We start from the raw sequence: 17,227 nt of genomic DNA on the forward strand, positions 1-17,227 counted from the left end.
TCTCTCTCTCTCTCTCTCTCTCTCTCTCTCTCTGTCTCTCTCTCTGTCTCTGTCTCTCTCTCTCTCTGTCTCTGTCTCCCCCCCTCTCTCTCTGTCTCCCCATCTCTCTCTCTCTCTCTCTTCTCTCTCTCTCTCTCTCTCTCTCTCTCTCTCTCTCTCTCTCTCTCTGTCTCTGTCTCCCCCCCCCCCTCTCTCTCTCTCTGTCTCCCCATCTCTCTCTCTCTCTCTCTTTCTCTCTCTCTCTCTCTCTCTCTCTCTCTCTCTCTCTCTCTCTCTCTCTCTCTGTCTCTGTCTCCCCCCCCCCCTCTCTCTCTCTCTGTCTCCCCATCTCTCTCTCTCTCTCTCTTTCTCTCTCTCTCTCTCTCTCTCTCTCTCTCTCTCTATCTATCTATCAAAGGCTGGTTGTTTCAGCCCAGAGTTTAGTTTCAGGGCTTTGGATTCAGAGAATGGCACCAGGAGGCTGGATGGGACGGCACACTCTATGGAGAATCTGATGGGATTATGAGCCACAGATTTTCAGACTTTTATGCAACTAATGAAATCTCAGCAAATACCTTTTGATGTTTAGGAACATAATTATTTTGCTGGGCTAATTTTCACCCCCTTATTCTCTACCTTTAAGGACTTTGTGGAATCAAGCAGGTCGAAACTAGGAGTGTTGCAATTTCCTAAAGACTTTCACCCAGGACTGTGGAGGCTATGGTAGGCCTTTATCCAGGCGATATAGTGGCTTATTTAAGTTCATGTCAAGTTTGAGTGCCCAGCTGAACTGGCATCCGTGTTACATTCAGGGAAACAACTGCTGAGTTTTTGTTCAGTACATGGCTTCAAGATCTTCACAGCATTATGTTTCTCAGCGGATGGAGACACTGGGCACATAGTGGACATGAGATCAAGATAAGAAATCATCTGAGGTGTTGCTTTTAGTTGTCACGCTCTTGCTGTCTAAAATTGGAAACACTTCCCAAGTTGTAATTTTAGTATTCAAAAGCTAACATAATCCTCTCTCACAATGAACAAAGATCATCGTTTTCCCAGGAAGACAATGCAGATGAACTACTCAACGCGACGGCACTCATGCATTGGGTATGTAAAAGCAACAGAAGCAACAATAATGGTGTCTTCACCTTCAGTTGAGTCGGTCATGTGTTAATCTCACTTTTAAGCTTCAATTTTAAAATGTCATTGATTATATAATGACCTTGGTTGAACTCTGCTAAAGTGCACATGTTGCTGTGTTGATAACATTTTGAAATAACTGCAGAATGAGATTTGCTCTTTGTGTGAATATGGTGTTTTTCCAGTGCTGCAGCCCTGACAGGTTTTTCTTGTGTAAGAAAGTCTTGAAGCAAACCAGTGCTCACATCTCCACTGGATTGCTGACACCACTAACATTAACTCTGAAATGACGAGTGCACCGTCTAGTGGAGAGAGCTGCTCTAGAGTTACTTAGATTTTCCTCTTTTTCTGCGAGCGCTGTTATAGTATGACAGTGTTAAAGCAGGCAGAGAGCAGCGCTAGCTGTTATGTGATGTGTTGTGTTGCTGCTATATCTGTGGCCTGGACAGCCTGAGGCCGGTAGAGGTAGAGAATCGATGGCTCAGCCTCTGTCTGTTGATGTTCGCCTGTGGCAGCCAGGCAGAGTCACGATGGGCAGACACATCGCAACCTTACGCACACAGTAACCTCTGTGCTATCCAGCATGCCTGGCATTATCTAATGTAAATGATGGGTGAATTATGCTCTTGTACTCCATATGTGGCCTTTATGTAGAGTTTGCGTTGTTTCAAACGATCAATTTCAAACACGCTTACATTTTGATGAATGTTGAGACATTTTCTGTTCTGGGAGAATACTATGACAGAGGTACTTGATAGTTTCCCTGAAATGAACTTAATTTGATCATTTGAACAATTTTGAAGCTGATAACAGATATGTTGGCCAGTAGTAGATATCAATCTACATCGATTAAGCGCTCTTCAAACAAACTAAAGAAAGTTACATTACCATTCCAAAGTATACAGGGTCGGCAAAGGTCGATTTTTGTTTTTTCGGAAAGAAAGAAATGAATGCTTATATTTAGCAAGGATGCATTTAATTGATCAAAAGTGTCAGGAAAGACTTTCTACTTATCAAAGAATCATGAAAAAAATGTATCACATTTTTACCACAAAAATATTAAGCAGCACAACTGTTTTCAACATTGACAATAAGAAATGTTTTTGAGAACCAAATCTGTATATTATAACAATTTCATGTGTATCATGTGACACTGAAATTAAATTTTAAAATATTGTTGTGTGATCATGATCGTTTGGCTATAATTTATCAGCCTAAATATATTGGCCTATGTTACTAATCACACTTTTAGCAATAACATTAAAAAGTCACTTTTATTGTCGATTTGAGATATTGTTCATAGATCAAGATTACAAATAAGAGACCAGTGAACACAGACGTTATATTTTTGCAGTGATTGGTAAGTCTGAGCTGTATTTATCTCTTGTAAAGTAGATTCATTTGAGCCTCTTTGAAACACTGCCACTCTTCAATCTATGGCTATCTAAGGACCTGTCACAACTCCGCACAGCATATCACAATGTTTCACTGTTCACAAGAGGCTTTTCACTCAGAGACAACACTCTTGCTCTCCATGTGACTCAGACAAAGCTGCGATTTGTTTCCTAGATGTGTCTCACCACAATAGCCATTTAAAGCAGGGCAAGCAATGTTGTAGAGCATCAGCATCAAAACAGAGCATTTACCTGATCATTTCTTATTTGTGTACTACATGTAGTTTAGACCATCTACTGAGAGCTAGACACATCCATCTGGTGATAGCAGGTGGTATAGCAGCTAATATATAGAAATAATCATATTTTTGTTTTTGTTAAACAAAACGCTTGAATATGCGGTCGTTGAAAACACTACAATAATTAAATTATTTAACTTGTACAACAATTACTTCAGATCCTCAAATATGATTGGCTGTAGTTCGTTCCAGACAGACTTTTCAGCGACTCCAGATTACGTCAGTTCCGAGGCAGGTGGCTGTCTTTGAATCATTGAATCATTATTTCAACCGATTCATTCAAAACACTTAGTACTGAGTACGATGACTGAGTGCCTCTTGACGAGAAACGGCTCTGCTTCATTTGGAGCGGTTTTTGTTGGCGGAGCAAAAAACAGAAAATTGAGTAAGGTACTAAATATTAACTTTGTTTAGTGAGCTTTTGTATGAAAGCAAAGTCAGACTGTGACTAAGTCTGAAAAGATATTTTCACGGCATTTTCTTTTCACTTAGTTTAAAGAGATAATTCTGTCATTAATTACTCACCCTCATGTTGTTCCCTAAGAAGAATGTCACTGCCTGATAATGCTAAACTGAGCTAAAATTCAAAATGACTAATAATATTGAGTGTGCATTACATTTTATGTAAGACTTTTTCTAAAGTGGTGGTTGCGGCTTCCTAATTGCACTGGTTCAGCAAATAACACGCATTAGCCTAGAGTACAAACTTGTTGAGGGGTTCCGAACAGATGTCGAAAGAGAAAGTCAAGTAAGGTGAACCAATCACAGGACAACAGTGTCAGTAACCAGCAGTCCTAAAAATAAAACCTCAGAGCTCAGAATAGTCAATAGGCGCTGATGCTGTGACTGGAGTCGCTGTGCGTCACTGTTCTGCTCCATATTTTCAGCATGGCTGCTTTCCCCAATGACTCCCACCGCTCATTGATCTGTCAGCCTTTCTCACTAATGCCGGAAACCCTGCCAACCCATCTGCCCTTTCTCCATTAAAAACCAGCAATCTAATAGAAGCTGTCAGGCCAGTTTTTTTATACCTTGCTGTTTTCGGTTAGTGTTACAGTGTTCTTAGATTATAGGCTGGTGACATCTACTGGTAAATCTATGTTACTGCAAAAATCGCATATTAGATTGTTTGAAAAAATACTTGGCTTGTAGACCTATCAGCATTGCAGTTTATACTCTAGATTTAAAAGTGATCTGTTCTCTCTTAAACTAGCCTAAGCTGGTTTGGTGGTCTTAGCTTGTCTGGTGCTCAACTGGTTTAACTGGTTAGCCAACTTATCAGACCAGAGAAAAGTAAGTAACACATCTCTAAAACCAGATATAAGGCTTGTTTAAGATGTTTAGATGTTATTTCCCTTTTCTTTTTTTTTCTTTTTTATATGATACTATGGTAATAATATGTTTTTGGACATGTACCATATTGTTTTCGGGACTCTTTATGAAGTAAAAAATCTCTCACCTTAGGACAAACAAACTTATTTGTCCTGTCACTCTTCAATTGCACGTGCAAATGCAGCAGCACAGGCTATATTTCACTTCATTAAATAAAGCGCAAAAGATATTTGGGAAGGATTTGTATGCAGGTATGAGCAGTTTCCCCATTTCATTAACAGGTCATGTTAGTATTGTGTATTATTTACATGGTAACTGTTTTTTTCCATAACCCCAAAAAGCCACTTTATTTTCACTTTGTGTTATTTTGTATATTTTTAAATGTCTGTGGTGGCTCATACCAGCTTACTAACTTTATTGTATTAACCGAAAACTGCTATTCTATAGCCTTACCCTACTGTTTATTCATCAGTATTAGCAATTTCCCATATTCCAAAAATATATATACATTTTTAACTATATATTTTTAGGAATTATGCCAAATTCTTACAATTTTGCTCCTCTGGCTTAATGATCATGGGGGTCACATGCCAGACCAGTTGAGAGCCACTGGTTTAATCTAAATGTGGTCTTTCGGATTGCTACGTGTAGTCATGTCTCACCAGCAGGGGATGCAGTGGTCTAATGTAAATGCATCACATGAATGAATGAATGAAGGTACATTTGCACATCTGCCTGTTACAAAGTCAAATTAAAGTTCAAATTAAAGTTTCAGTACTGATAACGAATCTACACTGCAATTTATACATTTCTTATTACAAAACCAGTTGAAATACTTGCTTATCAGACTATAGTTTTTGTTTCAGAAGGCATCCTCACCGGAGAATTATAAGCAAAGCTAAAATCACACTATCTTTTCACAGACCTCTTTCGTATTATGTTCCATTTTGTGGAGAATTCCCTTTTTTTTGTAATGCTTTTCTAATGCTTAGCACAATGTTATCACAGGAATTTAGTCTTGAGTCTCGACGCTTTCAGCTGTTAGCCAAGCATGGCATCTCTGTGGTTGGAGATGCATGCATCCTCTCAGTCCTGGCAAAAACCATTTTGTTTCCCCACGGATAATGCTGTTAAAGGGATAATTCACACAAAAAATGAAAATTCTGTCATAATTTACTCATCCCAGAGTTTCTTTCTTCTGTTGAACTCCAAAGAAGACATTTTGAAGAATGTTGGTAACCAGACAGTTGGTGGTAGCCATTGATTTCCATAGTATTTTTTTCCCTACTATGCAAGTCAATGGCTACCATCAACTGTTTGATTACCAAAATTCTTTATCTTCTTTTGTGTTCAACTGAAGAAAGAAACTCATACAGGTTTGGAACAACATGAGGCTGAGTAAATTATGACAGAATTTTCATTTTTGGGTGAACTATCCCTTTAAACAAGCAAGTAGAGCTCAGTTATTTGGTTAGTTCAGGTGTGCAGATAATGTAGAGGTGGTTTTGTTTTGGTTTAGAGTTGGTACAGAAGCAGGGTGAAGCTTGTCTGACTAGTTAATACATTTATTTGATAAAAAATACATTAAAAATAGCAATATTGTGAAATATGATTACAATTGAAAATAACCATTTTTTTATTTGAATAGGTTCTAAAATGTAATTATTCCTGTGGCAACGCCATTACTCCAGTCTTCAGCGTCACACAATCCTTCAGAAATCATTCTAATATGCTGATTTGCTGCTCAAGAAACATTTCTTATTATTAATATATTCAATGTTGAAAATAGTCGTGCTCCTTATATTTTTGTGGAAATCATGTGTTTTTCAGGATTCTTTGGTGATTAGAAAGTTCAAAAGAACAGCTTTATTGTGAAATAATTAAATTTTTTAAAAGTTAGTATTTAAAACTAAACAAAAATTAAAAGGTAATGCATTTATCTTTTCTGTGCATAGATTAGGAAACAAAGACTGGATAAGGATTCTGTACCAGTACCAGCACTTCAAAGACATTTGCCAGGTATAAATACTGAGGTCTGTTTGCTATCTGGAGCTGATAGGTTTCCAGGACTCTGACTTAGTCTGAACACTCACATTATAACCCTGAGTAATAAAAAAAAAAAAGAGCACTGGAGAATTTTTCAATACGCTGCAGAGCCAAGAATAATACTTTTCTTTAGACATATCATCTTGACCTCGGGACTTTCATTCCTCGTACAGTAATTCATTAATCCGTCACAGTAATTGGTAATTCATTGCACTGTGGAAAAATATTTAATTAATTCTTAGAAAATCTTGATACTGATGTTAACGCACAGCACCTGATCATTCAGTTTTGTTTAGTTATTTAACATTTAATTTAAAGAGCCAAAGCTCCAATGTCATGAATCTCTTTGTTGGGTTTATTAAACTGGAAAGTTTTGAGTTTTATCATTGGATATCGTATTTTAAAAGCAGATTCCAAACAGTCAAAAACCTCATGAAATATGTATTTTTATATAACTTTATCTTAAATCAACACCAAACCGGCTATTGCCTGCTCTTTCTAACAAAATATCCCAGATTAACAGTTCTGTGGATGATCTACGGCCTTCTTTTATTTTCAATATTTGAGTGCTAAAACATGCATGCTCCAGTTTGCTTGAATACTAAATCTTTCTAAATTATAGTATTGCTCATTGCCCGTCATCATTTCTTGAATCATGATTATGACATCCTAGCTAACTGTTTTAACTTAAACATGTAGATGGTCCAAACAAGGCCATTTGTTTTAGCCAAAGATCTTTATCAGGTCTCATGCTGTCCAAATCATTAACATAGAGAAACAAATACATCCTAGCAGTTTCAAGTGGTTTGAGTGGATTCATTGTTTTATCAGACAATATCATTTGTTTGCAAATGATATTTAAATTACTAGCGATAGAAACTACTATTCGCATGTTAAATAATACATATTTTTAGAAAGTAAAAGATGCTCTAAATCAGTGGTTCTCAACTCTGTTCCTTTGAAGTCCACTTTCCTGCAGAGTTCAGCTCCAACCCTGAACAAACACAGTTAAACTTTCTCGGAGTGTTATCATTAGTGGAAAAAGAAAAAGGGCCATGAGAGACCATGGACGTGATTTCTATACCACTTGTTTATTTTGCGGTCACTGCAAAAAAGTGTTTTACAACAGAGAAACCAGTTAAACCACTTAGCTTGAGGTAGCAATAGTAACAACATTTCAGTACTCGCATGCTGGTCTCAAGTAATTAGATGTCCTTTGAAGATCTCAACTAAGCTAATCCATCAAGAATTAATATGAAGATTAAAGGTAGGTTAGGCAATATGTTTTATAAACACTTTTTCTTATACTTTTGAAACTTTCTTTACATCCTGATAGCACATATGTTTTGTACAGATGTACATATGTTTTCTGTGAGAGTCACAGGAACCAAAAATGTTCGTCCAATAATCACATTCAGACTGAATGCAATGATACGATGTCCTACCTGCCTGTCAACAAATTTATTTCCATACCTCCGCGCACATGCTCGCGCAGACATTTTCAGCGCGTTCCGTAAGGCGATCCAGAGTTGTATACAGTCAGCCAGCGCCACAAATGATCAGCAGCCACATTTTACAGTTCCTCCTGAACCAAAGCAATGAGCGTATGCTGCGTTCACGCCATGACGCAACTGTAATTACGAGATGGCAGTACGTGATGTTCTACCCGGAGCTTTTTACGTCCTTAGACTTTGATTTATGCATTTCTATGTCGATCAATGCAGAAATTAATCTGCAGCAGTCAGGTGGTACAAGTAGAGCTCTTTAAGTTGTTTACTTTCAATTTTGTTTACATTATTGTAATTTTATGTGCTTTGAGACATGAGGTACTTTAACGCTGTCTCTTGTGAAGCTTCCCAGAATCTGCTGTGTGCGTTTATGTGTGGCTTTGGAGACGCTCTAAAGGGAGGGTGTGATCTTGTGCTTTCAAAGCTAACTTGCTACTACTAGCCTCTCTGAAATTGCCTACCGTACCTTTAAGAATGTAAATATCAGCTTAGGAAGTTATATGCATGTCTCTTTCAATTCTTGGCAGCAGTAGCAGTTTTACTATTGTTATATTAGGCTAAGATCCTCTCTTGAACGGAAGGAATAGACCTGACTTTTTTCTTGCCTTTAAAGTTTTTGATTCACATTTGTGTCTGGATGCAAGATATTCAGGCCAGATTAAAGTCAGCATGAAATGGAAGTTGCGATAGTCTTTTCTTCCCTATTGTGACGTATATATGAGTGAAACAGCTTCTCAAACATGAAAAAATGTTGGTCGGGACTTGATGTTGTCCATCAGGAAAAAAATCCTGGGGGGGGGGGATGGGGGGTATTTTGATTAAAGATTAGAGGGCACCTGAATAAAAATAAAAAAGATGAGCACAGAAAAATCATTTATAACAAATACTTCAATATTCCATAAAGAAACAAAACAAGAATTGTATATTTTGATTTCATGGTGACTTTTAACTGGGTTGTTTTTATCATCTTATCTTAGTGCATGAGCACCCGTGTTAAGATGTGACTCTTTTGTTGCTGCGTCTGCAACTAATGTAGGCAAGTTTCCGAGTATAATTCCCAAATAGAAGACTGTCTTTGCAATGAAAATGTATTTAATTTTTTCAATCTATTTTTTCTATGTTTTTTGTTTCTTTTTCTTTTTATTACTACTCTTATATTACTCAGCACCTTTAATCAGCTGCAGACAGAGCAAGAAAGAGTTAACGTCTCAAGGAGGCAGGAATTACACTTTCTTTGGTCCCACCCTCTTTCTTTAGCGTGATCTCAGAGTAAAGCGAGCTCCAGCCGTGGGACAGCAGTGGGCAAAGAGTCTAGCTAAAATATGGCACTGACTCTCCTACATGAGTCCAGCTACTACACAGAAGTAGAATAAGACAGAAGCCTGAGATACCTTCTTTTAAAGGATCCTCTTAGAGGTGTCTCCATGAGAAAATAGACTGGAGCTGATCGAGCTGAAGATCCATGTGTAAATGCTGCCAGAGCATCGCTTAAAGTTGCAGAGTGAAGCATGGGTTTTGACAAGGCTTGTCACTCAATATCACATCCCCATTTACTCGTAGAGGTGTCACAGAGGAGGTGAGAGCTGATGGACTGTTAGAAGAGGACAGTGGATATCATGCTTAGCTTTTTCTTGTTTTCCTTCAGATTTTCAGTTGTGGTGTAATTTTTAACCAGAGGCAATGAGGAGTCATCTTGATCCACGAACAATGTTATCCTTAAAAAAAGAGTGAAAAGGAAGTATATTTGTGTAAAGGAATTACGTGAGAGACATCACTGGATGAGTGTGCCGGCAAGATGAGCGTACCGGCAAACTGTGGATTCTCTTTCTCAGCTGACCGGGCATTAAAGCCACGGAACTGGAATTTGTATGGATCTCCATGTGCCGTCAACAGACCCATCGACATTGTGCAGAAACGCAGGCGGTAATAAACTTTGATTTATATGTGATTCTAGCCGACATTACTGTCAAATACAGTGGGGTCCAAAAGTAGTAGACCATTAGTGAAAATGCTTATAAATGTAAATTCTTTCCTAGCAAATTCAAATTCAAAATATAGTTTTTTTATGAGTATTGATGGTTCCTTGAAGAACCTTTAACATCCATGGACTTTTTACATTGCATGAAAGGTTCTTTATAGTGGATATCGTTTCTTTAGATTACTAATATATATATATATATATTTATTACAATTTTTAATTGTTATTTTAAGAACTGTTCACTAAAAGGTTCTTTGTGGAGCCCAAAATGGTTCTTATATGTAATCGCTATGAAAACCCCTTTAGGAACTTTTATTTCTAAGAGAGTTATGTAATCAGAACAGCAATTTGAGTGAAAGATAGATTTAAAAATGAACATTCATTTCGGAATGTCTCAGTATTTGGTATGTCTCTCTTTTGCTTAAATGACAGCATCAGTCGAGCTGAATGAACTCCACAAGTTTGTGTCAAACCTGATGATCATGATTTTCAGAATTATTTGAGATGATCCAAAGAGTATCTTGAGCTTCAATAGAAGTAAGAACACCTGACCGTCTGTACAAAGGGTCATGATCAATGACACAAATTTAATTAGTTGATTAGTGCCCAAGAAATAGTGCTGAATCCTAAATATCTAATATATTTCAAAATCATATTTGTTTTGTGTGTTTATTGTCAATTTTAAATTAGATTAGAATCCCAGGCCTAAGGATGTTGAAAATCAAAATTAGGTGCATTAGTATTGTACGATTGTATTACATTGATAAATGACTTTTTTATTCTTTACACCTGGTGTAGAGACAGAGACAGATTGTTATGTGGTTTGGCTGAATACATGTACTGTGTCCAACTGTCCATGGAATAACCTGTTGATATGCTCTGACCTATGGAAACTCTTTTCAGACTTCCTCAGACAAGATCTACTAGTTCTCTTCAGTTTGATGCAGTAGAACACTATGATAAATGAGCAGTTATTCTGCCAGGGTTTTGCATTTACTCTGTGTGCGCAATCAGTGATCGTGAGAGTTTTCTTCTTTCGCATTTTTTGTATCACAGTCTGGAAATCAGTTCATCCATAACTGTTCCACCAAATGCCAAAGAGCCTTGCTCCAGTTTCACTGAGAACATCCAGCATATAACACCTCACCTGAAATCAATAGGACTACATGATAGATGTCTTTTTTTTTTCATTACATATTTTAGTTATTATTTTCTCTATAAACCATTAACCAATAGCATTAATAATATGCAATGAAAAGAAATTGTTAATGGAAGAGGAAAAAGCTGAGGAATTCAGTTTTCTACAGTAACAGTACTCTACGTTTACATTGTTACAGATTGTTACAATTTCTACTGCATTATCGCTACCAAAAGGAATTGCAAAAATAACAACACGGTTTCAAACTGGTTTCCTGAATGTGCCCCCTATTTGATGTTGGTTTGACAAACAAAACGTCTCCAAACTCGCACCACTGAGCCAGCATTGCTGTTAAGGGATGCTGAAGCAAACAGAGCAAAGTTGTGGTAGTACAGAGTCACATCGTTGACGCTTTTCATGGAAATCAACACACAGATGGCTTATTTTATAGTTGCTTTTTCATATTGACCCAGCAAAAGAAAAGAAAAAAAAAATTAACGTTGAAAAAAATGACACACTTTAACTTTAAGGCAGCGACAGTGAGTGGTGTTTGCATGTACCTTTGTAAAGCTGCACACCAGTTTTTATTCCGATTTTAAAAAAAAACTTTCAGAAATAGCCCAAAGTGAAGAAATAAAGGTTTCTGTGAAAGTAGGATTTTCTTGCAAATTGGACTTAGAAAAGGCCACCATCTAATCGTAATTTTCTTCATGGCCATCTACAAAAAATCTTTTTCAGTTGAATTTCTTACGAGACACAATGTTCCATGTCCTAATAGAATAGTAATTTTGTTAGGGAAGTATGGGATTTATGAAATAAAGAGGAAATCTTCTTTAGTCAGAGAGGTTTTGATTTAAAGTGAACCATGAAGCCTCTGTCCTCCCACAGTATCAGCAAGGCTGCGCAGACCAAGTCTGAGACAGTACACTCCTTTTGGACACACACACACACACATTCGTTTCCCACTTGCAAAGCCATCAATGTCAGTGTTGACGGCAGGATTACAGATTTTAAAAAAAACCCATGATTTTCTATTTATTTTCTTAGGCTGTGTCTTGGTTTATCAGATAAAGTACGGGACATTTGGGAGTTAGTTTTTAATGGAAACATAAGAGAGCATATAACTGAAGTGCTGTATATTGTACCACGCAAAAGCTATGCTGAAATATTGATTCCGATTTTAAGAACAAAGCCTTGGTTAATCTGAAGCCATTAAATTACAAGATACTTTGGCTTTATATATCACAGTTGTGACTTTATATAGCTCAATTTGACTTTAAATCTTGTAGTTGCGGTTTATACCAGTTATACTTTAAATTGCACAATATGACTTTTAATTTCACAATTGATTGACACTTTCTCATAATTTCATTTTTATATCTGACAATTGTGACTATTTCGTCTTTTAAACTTAAACACAATTACCTTATTTTTTACATTGAGGTAGAAACAGGCTTTCATCCTTCGGAGACTAAACATTTCAAGCTTTATGAAACATCAGTTTTGTAGGCTTTTTGTATTACATTCCTGTTTGTAAAACTGATCATTAGAATCATTAAAATATCAAAGTTCAACTAAACGTGCGATGGCCAATACCAAAAACTAAAAGCCCCTAACGTGTAAATGTATCCCTCATTAGGACTTTGTGTGTGCAGTCATCCGCCTCTGTTGTAGATTGTCAGGACCTGTAAACGGTTGTAACCATTTGTCAACTGTTCAACATATTTTCTAGAGCTTCATGTCAAGAAAAATGATTTATGGGACGCAGCGGATTATAATCACTCGAGTCGAGGCTGGGAGTGCCACGTCTTCTGCCGTTAAATGTTAGCGTTGAGGTTGAGGCAACGCTACTAGACGCACCGGTCCGGTTGGAGCACATTAAGGTTATTATCTAAGCACTTGGCCTTGTGCTGCTGAATTGTGTGACCTGACAGAATATTGCTCTGTAATGAATATGTTCAACTGTGTTAGTGTTTTCTTAATCTTTATTAGAGAGGTTTGCTGTATAACATTCTTTGAGTATATCCATTTGTCTCCCTCTTGGCCGGTGTCTTGGCGGAGTTAGATTGCAATCGTCTGAACATCTGCAGATCATTCTTCTTGCTTTTTTTTTATTTTTTTAAGTGAAATATGTCACATGGGATTACTTTCACCCCCAAGAGATACATCTATTTTCAGTTTAAGTTGACCTATTACAAAACGATGCTAGTGTTGTCTAAAACGCATGAGGTTACATAGTGTTTGTACGGATACGGTTCACAGTATTACCTGTAGCTATCTCTGAAATCGTCTTTAATAATGTGATTTATTTTAGTGTGTCTCTAAGGCTATATCAGATCTCTTTTCTCCATAGTATGACTATTTTTGATTAGCTTATCCATCTCTTTAGATTGCTTTCATAATATATGTTTTGCTCTGGGCATTTTGCACTGCTTTTCTGTTGCTTTCTTATGGTCACAAAATGATCCAAGGATAACAGACTGAGCCCCGTCCGTGCCCTCTGAGAGACCCTCTGCTGTCTTCACAGACCCGGCATGGAAAATCTGATGCACTCCGTTAACTCTGTTTGTAATGATGGTCTGGCTTGATGCATGGGCCGGTGTGTATTTTCCTCTACATTTTTTTTTATTTTAAGGATATTACAGTAACACTTTGCAATGAGGTTCATTAGTTAACTACTTTAGTTAACATGAACTAATAATGAACTGCACTTGTACAGCATTTATTAATCTTTGTTAATTCCAAAATTTACTAAAACATTATTAAAATCAAAAGTTGTATTAGTTAACATTGGACGGCTGTATTTTGCTTCACTAATAACGAATACAGTAACAAATGTATTGCTCATGGTTAGTTCATGTTAATGAATTCGTTAACTAATAAACCTTATTGTAAAGTGTTACGGATATAAAAAACCCTCGTCTTATGTATTTTCTTATTGTTATTATTAGTAGTAGTAGTAGTAGTAGTAGTATTTAATTATTTTATTGCTGAAAGTAAAAAAATTAAAAGGAAAACCTTATTTTTGTTTTCAAAAAAATATTATTTGTAATATTAAACCATTTTAGTTGACACATTTTGGTAAGATGTATGAGTGTTATTTTAATAGTGTTGATTTACAGATTTAGTGTTCTTTTTAATGTGGGATCGTACACATGCTGCAAACAGTGTTTAATTAAAATTAAATATTTAATATTTGTCAGAAATAGAATACCATTTAAATTTTTGGTAGCACTTTATTTTAAGGTGACATAGTTACACGTTACTACATGTACTTACTATAGTAAAAACAATAAATTATGCATAATTACAAGTAGCTAACGTAAACCAAACCCTAATCGTAATTCTATAGTAAGTACGTGTAGTTAGTTTATATTACTCAGTACTTATTTGAGTAAGTACAATGTAACTTTGTCACTTTAAAATAAAGTTGATGATTATTATTAGTATTATTATTATCAAATTATTGAAAGAAATTAATATTTTTATTCAGCACAATCTTTTTATTTATAATTTACTATCAAATAAATGTTGTTTATTTTAACTTTATATTCATCAAATAATCCTGAAAAAAGTATATGATTCCCATTAAAATATTAAAGCAGCACAATTTTTTCAACATTGATGATAATAGTAAGAAATGTTCTTGAATAAATTATAACTAATTGTACTGCATATTAGAATGATTTCTGAAGGATCATGTGACACTGAAGAATGAAGTAATTATCCTGAAAATTCAGCTTTGCCATCACTGGAATAAATTACATATTAAAATATATTAAAAGAGACAACACTTGTTTTAAAGTGTAATATTTCACAATATTACTGTTTTAACTGTGTTTTTGATCATTTAAAATATATTACAATAGACAACAGTTGTTTTAAAGTGTAATATTTCACAATATTACTGTTTTAACTATTTTTTTTATCAAATAAATGCAGTCTTGGTGAGCATAAGAGACTTCTTTAAGAAAGAAAAAAGTTTCAATGGTATTGCATTAATAGATTGTGTATTCTTATTTGGTTCAGCATAAAATAAAGTAAATGTTAAACTTTTAACCAAGTTGAATAATACAAATACATATTTTTACAGTGCAGACAGCTAATGTTATTGCACTAGATAATTAACAGCACTGAATCAAATAATCAACACATGTTTACACTAACAATAACAAGGGTAGTTTCTTGTGATCAGAAGCACTCTTTTCTGTAAAATGAACGTATATTAAAGTCCCCACCACTTTGCTTTTGAGCAGGAAAATGTATGTGGAAATATCTGTGTAATGCGCCTTCAAATGTCTATGACTTAATTCTGGCTAACCCCCATGCATGTTTTAAAATGTCAGTCTAAATCAGAGACAAACCAAGCTTATTTTTAATCTTGACCATAAATGTTCAGTGGAAAGCTGAGATCACAGCACTGCCTCTCTCTCTCTCTCTCTCTCTCTCTCTCTCTCTCTCTCTCTCTCTCTCTCTCTCTCTCTCTCTCTCTCTCTCTCTCTCTCTCTCTCTCTCTCTCTCTCTCTCTATCCATCTCTCTCTCTCTCTCTCTCTCTCTCTCTCTCTCTCTCTCTCTATCTCTCTGCACCCTATTGTGCCTCAGAAATCTTTATACAATCTCTGCAGCTCTTACCGGTATGGATGTGCTCCACATTTGATGTGCACAATTAGGAAAAGGCAGCATGTACAGAAACGGTGATTAAACAATCGAGGACACATCCTCTGCCCGCAGTGTCTACGCACGAGTATGTGACCTGCTGGATGACCCTGTAATTAACCGCCTCACCAGATCGGTAACGTCTCCCGTTGTGCTACTGTGAGACTTCAATCTCAACGTGAAGCACCAACAAGGGTCTTTTTTTTCTTTACTTTTTTTTTACTCAAATGCATGTTCACTTGTGGTTAACTGTGCTTTTAATCTCGCTGCAGCTCTCAAATGTTCAACTTTTAGTGCTAACCATTTTATTTGTAAGGCAACAGCTGTCCTCCAAATCTCCTGCGGTATGTTCATGTATGTCCGGGCCCCTGGGTGTTCATTGACGTCATGTGACGTTGTGGCTCTCTTAAATGTCTTTTTTATTTCTTGTTGATTAGAAACAATGGAGAGAGGAACAGGATGAACAGCCTTCTGGCTGCGTCTCGGTGGACTGGTTGTTCAACTATGAGACTAAACGACTTCATGGGATTCATATGAACTCGTTGTTACGAATCTGTTCTTCTTTCTTTACATTAAATGCTGCATTAAAGCATATAAACAAACATGCCTCTATGTGGAGCCGGCGTTTCTTGCTTTTCGTAAGATGTTTTGACTAGATTAGTGATTGTGCTTCATTAGGCTGTGTGGTCCTGGGTGGGACATGCAGGTTGGGCTGGTAATGTGCCCAGATTAGGATTGACGTAGCTCTACTGTCCCGTGACGCATGCTGGGTGTCAAGTGTTTAGATTCTGACAGTCAACATGCAGCATGTCTGTCATACGACTGTAGAGGATTTAGTAGCGGCTCTTTTACTCCTCAGACTGGAGGTGCTCTTTAAACGTCTGAAAGATTCTGCTCCAAGCCTTTGTAGCGAGTTTGTATCAACTTAGAATCAATTTCAACTGGTTCCTGTAGGCAATGATAAGCTGAGTTGAAGCCAGGGGTGTAAAATGATACCGTGTCAGACAAAATTGGATAGTTCCCACATTGTACAAGTATTTTTAAGTCGAAAGTAAAAATGTTTTCTTCGATTTTGAAATTGACTGTTTACAGTTGCACTAATGCTTTGTTTATGTAACTCTCTAGAACACAGCAGATGCTAAATTTAACCCTGAAACCTTTACAGAAATGATTAAAGGGATAGTTCAACCAAAAATGAAAATTCTGGCATTAATTATTTTAAAGACTTGCGTTCTTCTTCGGAACACAAATCAAGATCTTCTTTATGAAATCTGAGAGCTTTCTTTCCCTCCATAGACCGCTACACTACTGACACTTTGATGCTTCAAAAAGTTCATAAAGAGATTGTAAAACGAATCCATATGAATAGAGCAGTTTAGTCCAAATATTCTGAAGAGACTTGATCGCTTTATATGATGCACAGATAGTTTTCGATTGTATTAGTTTTACAATATCTTTATGAACTTTTTGAAGCGTCAAAGTTATAGTTGCGTAACTGTCAATGGAGGGACAGAAAGCCCTCAGATTTCATAAAAAATATCTTCATCTGTGTTCCGAAGATGAACAAAAGTCTTAACGGTTTAGAATGACATGAGGGTGAGTAATTAATGACAGAATTAAAATTTTTGTGTGAACTATCCCTTTAAACTTTAAATTCAGCTGTAATGGTTTTTATAGTGACAGCTGTTCGTGATATACATGTATACAATTTTTCATAGCTTTTTACTTAAATTTCTTCTTTAATAATAATAATAAT

The 17,227-nt window shown here is 36.3% G+C and overlaps 1 protein-coding gene across 7 annotated transcripts in view; it reads left to right on the forward strand.

The window, feature by feature from the left end:
- The window catches only part of pde4ca (phosphodiesterase 4C, cAMP-specific a), a 39,890-nt gene that overhangs the window by 7,591 nt on the left and 15,072 nt on the right, over window positions 1-17,227 (forward strand). Inside the window, exon 1 of one of the 7 annotated variants that reach the window (XM_077227874.1) lies at window positions 953-1,086. The exons of 4 other annotated variants lie outside the window; for them this stretch is intronic. In XM_077227874.1, the coding sequence (XP_077083989.1) occupies window positions 1,013-1,086 (74 nt within the window). In that variant the 5' untranslated portion in view covers window positions 953-1,012. Of the gene's footprint in view, window positions 1-952; window positions 1,087-8,949; window positions 9,622-17,227 lie in introns of those variants that run through there. 2 more of the 7 variants (XM_077227865.1, XM_077227857.1) reach the window with 2 other exon arrangements.

Source organism: Siphateles boraxobius, unplaced genomic scaffold (assembly GCF_051911475.1).
Source record: "Siphateles boraxobius isolate OS27281-9 unplaced genomic scaffold, OSU_SipBor_1 1, whole genome shotgun sequence".
NCBI lineage: Eukaryota > Metazoa > Chordata > Actinopteri > Cypriniformes > Leuciscidae > Siphateles > Siphateles boraxobius.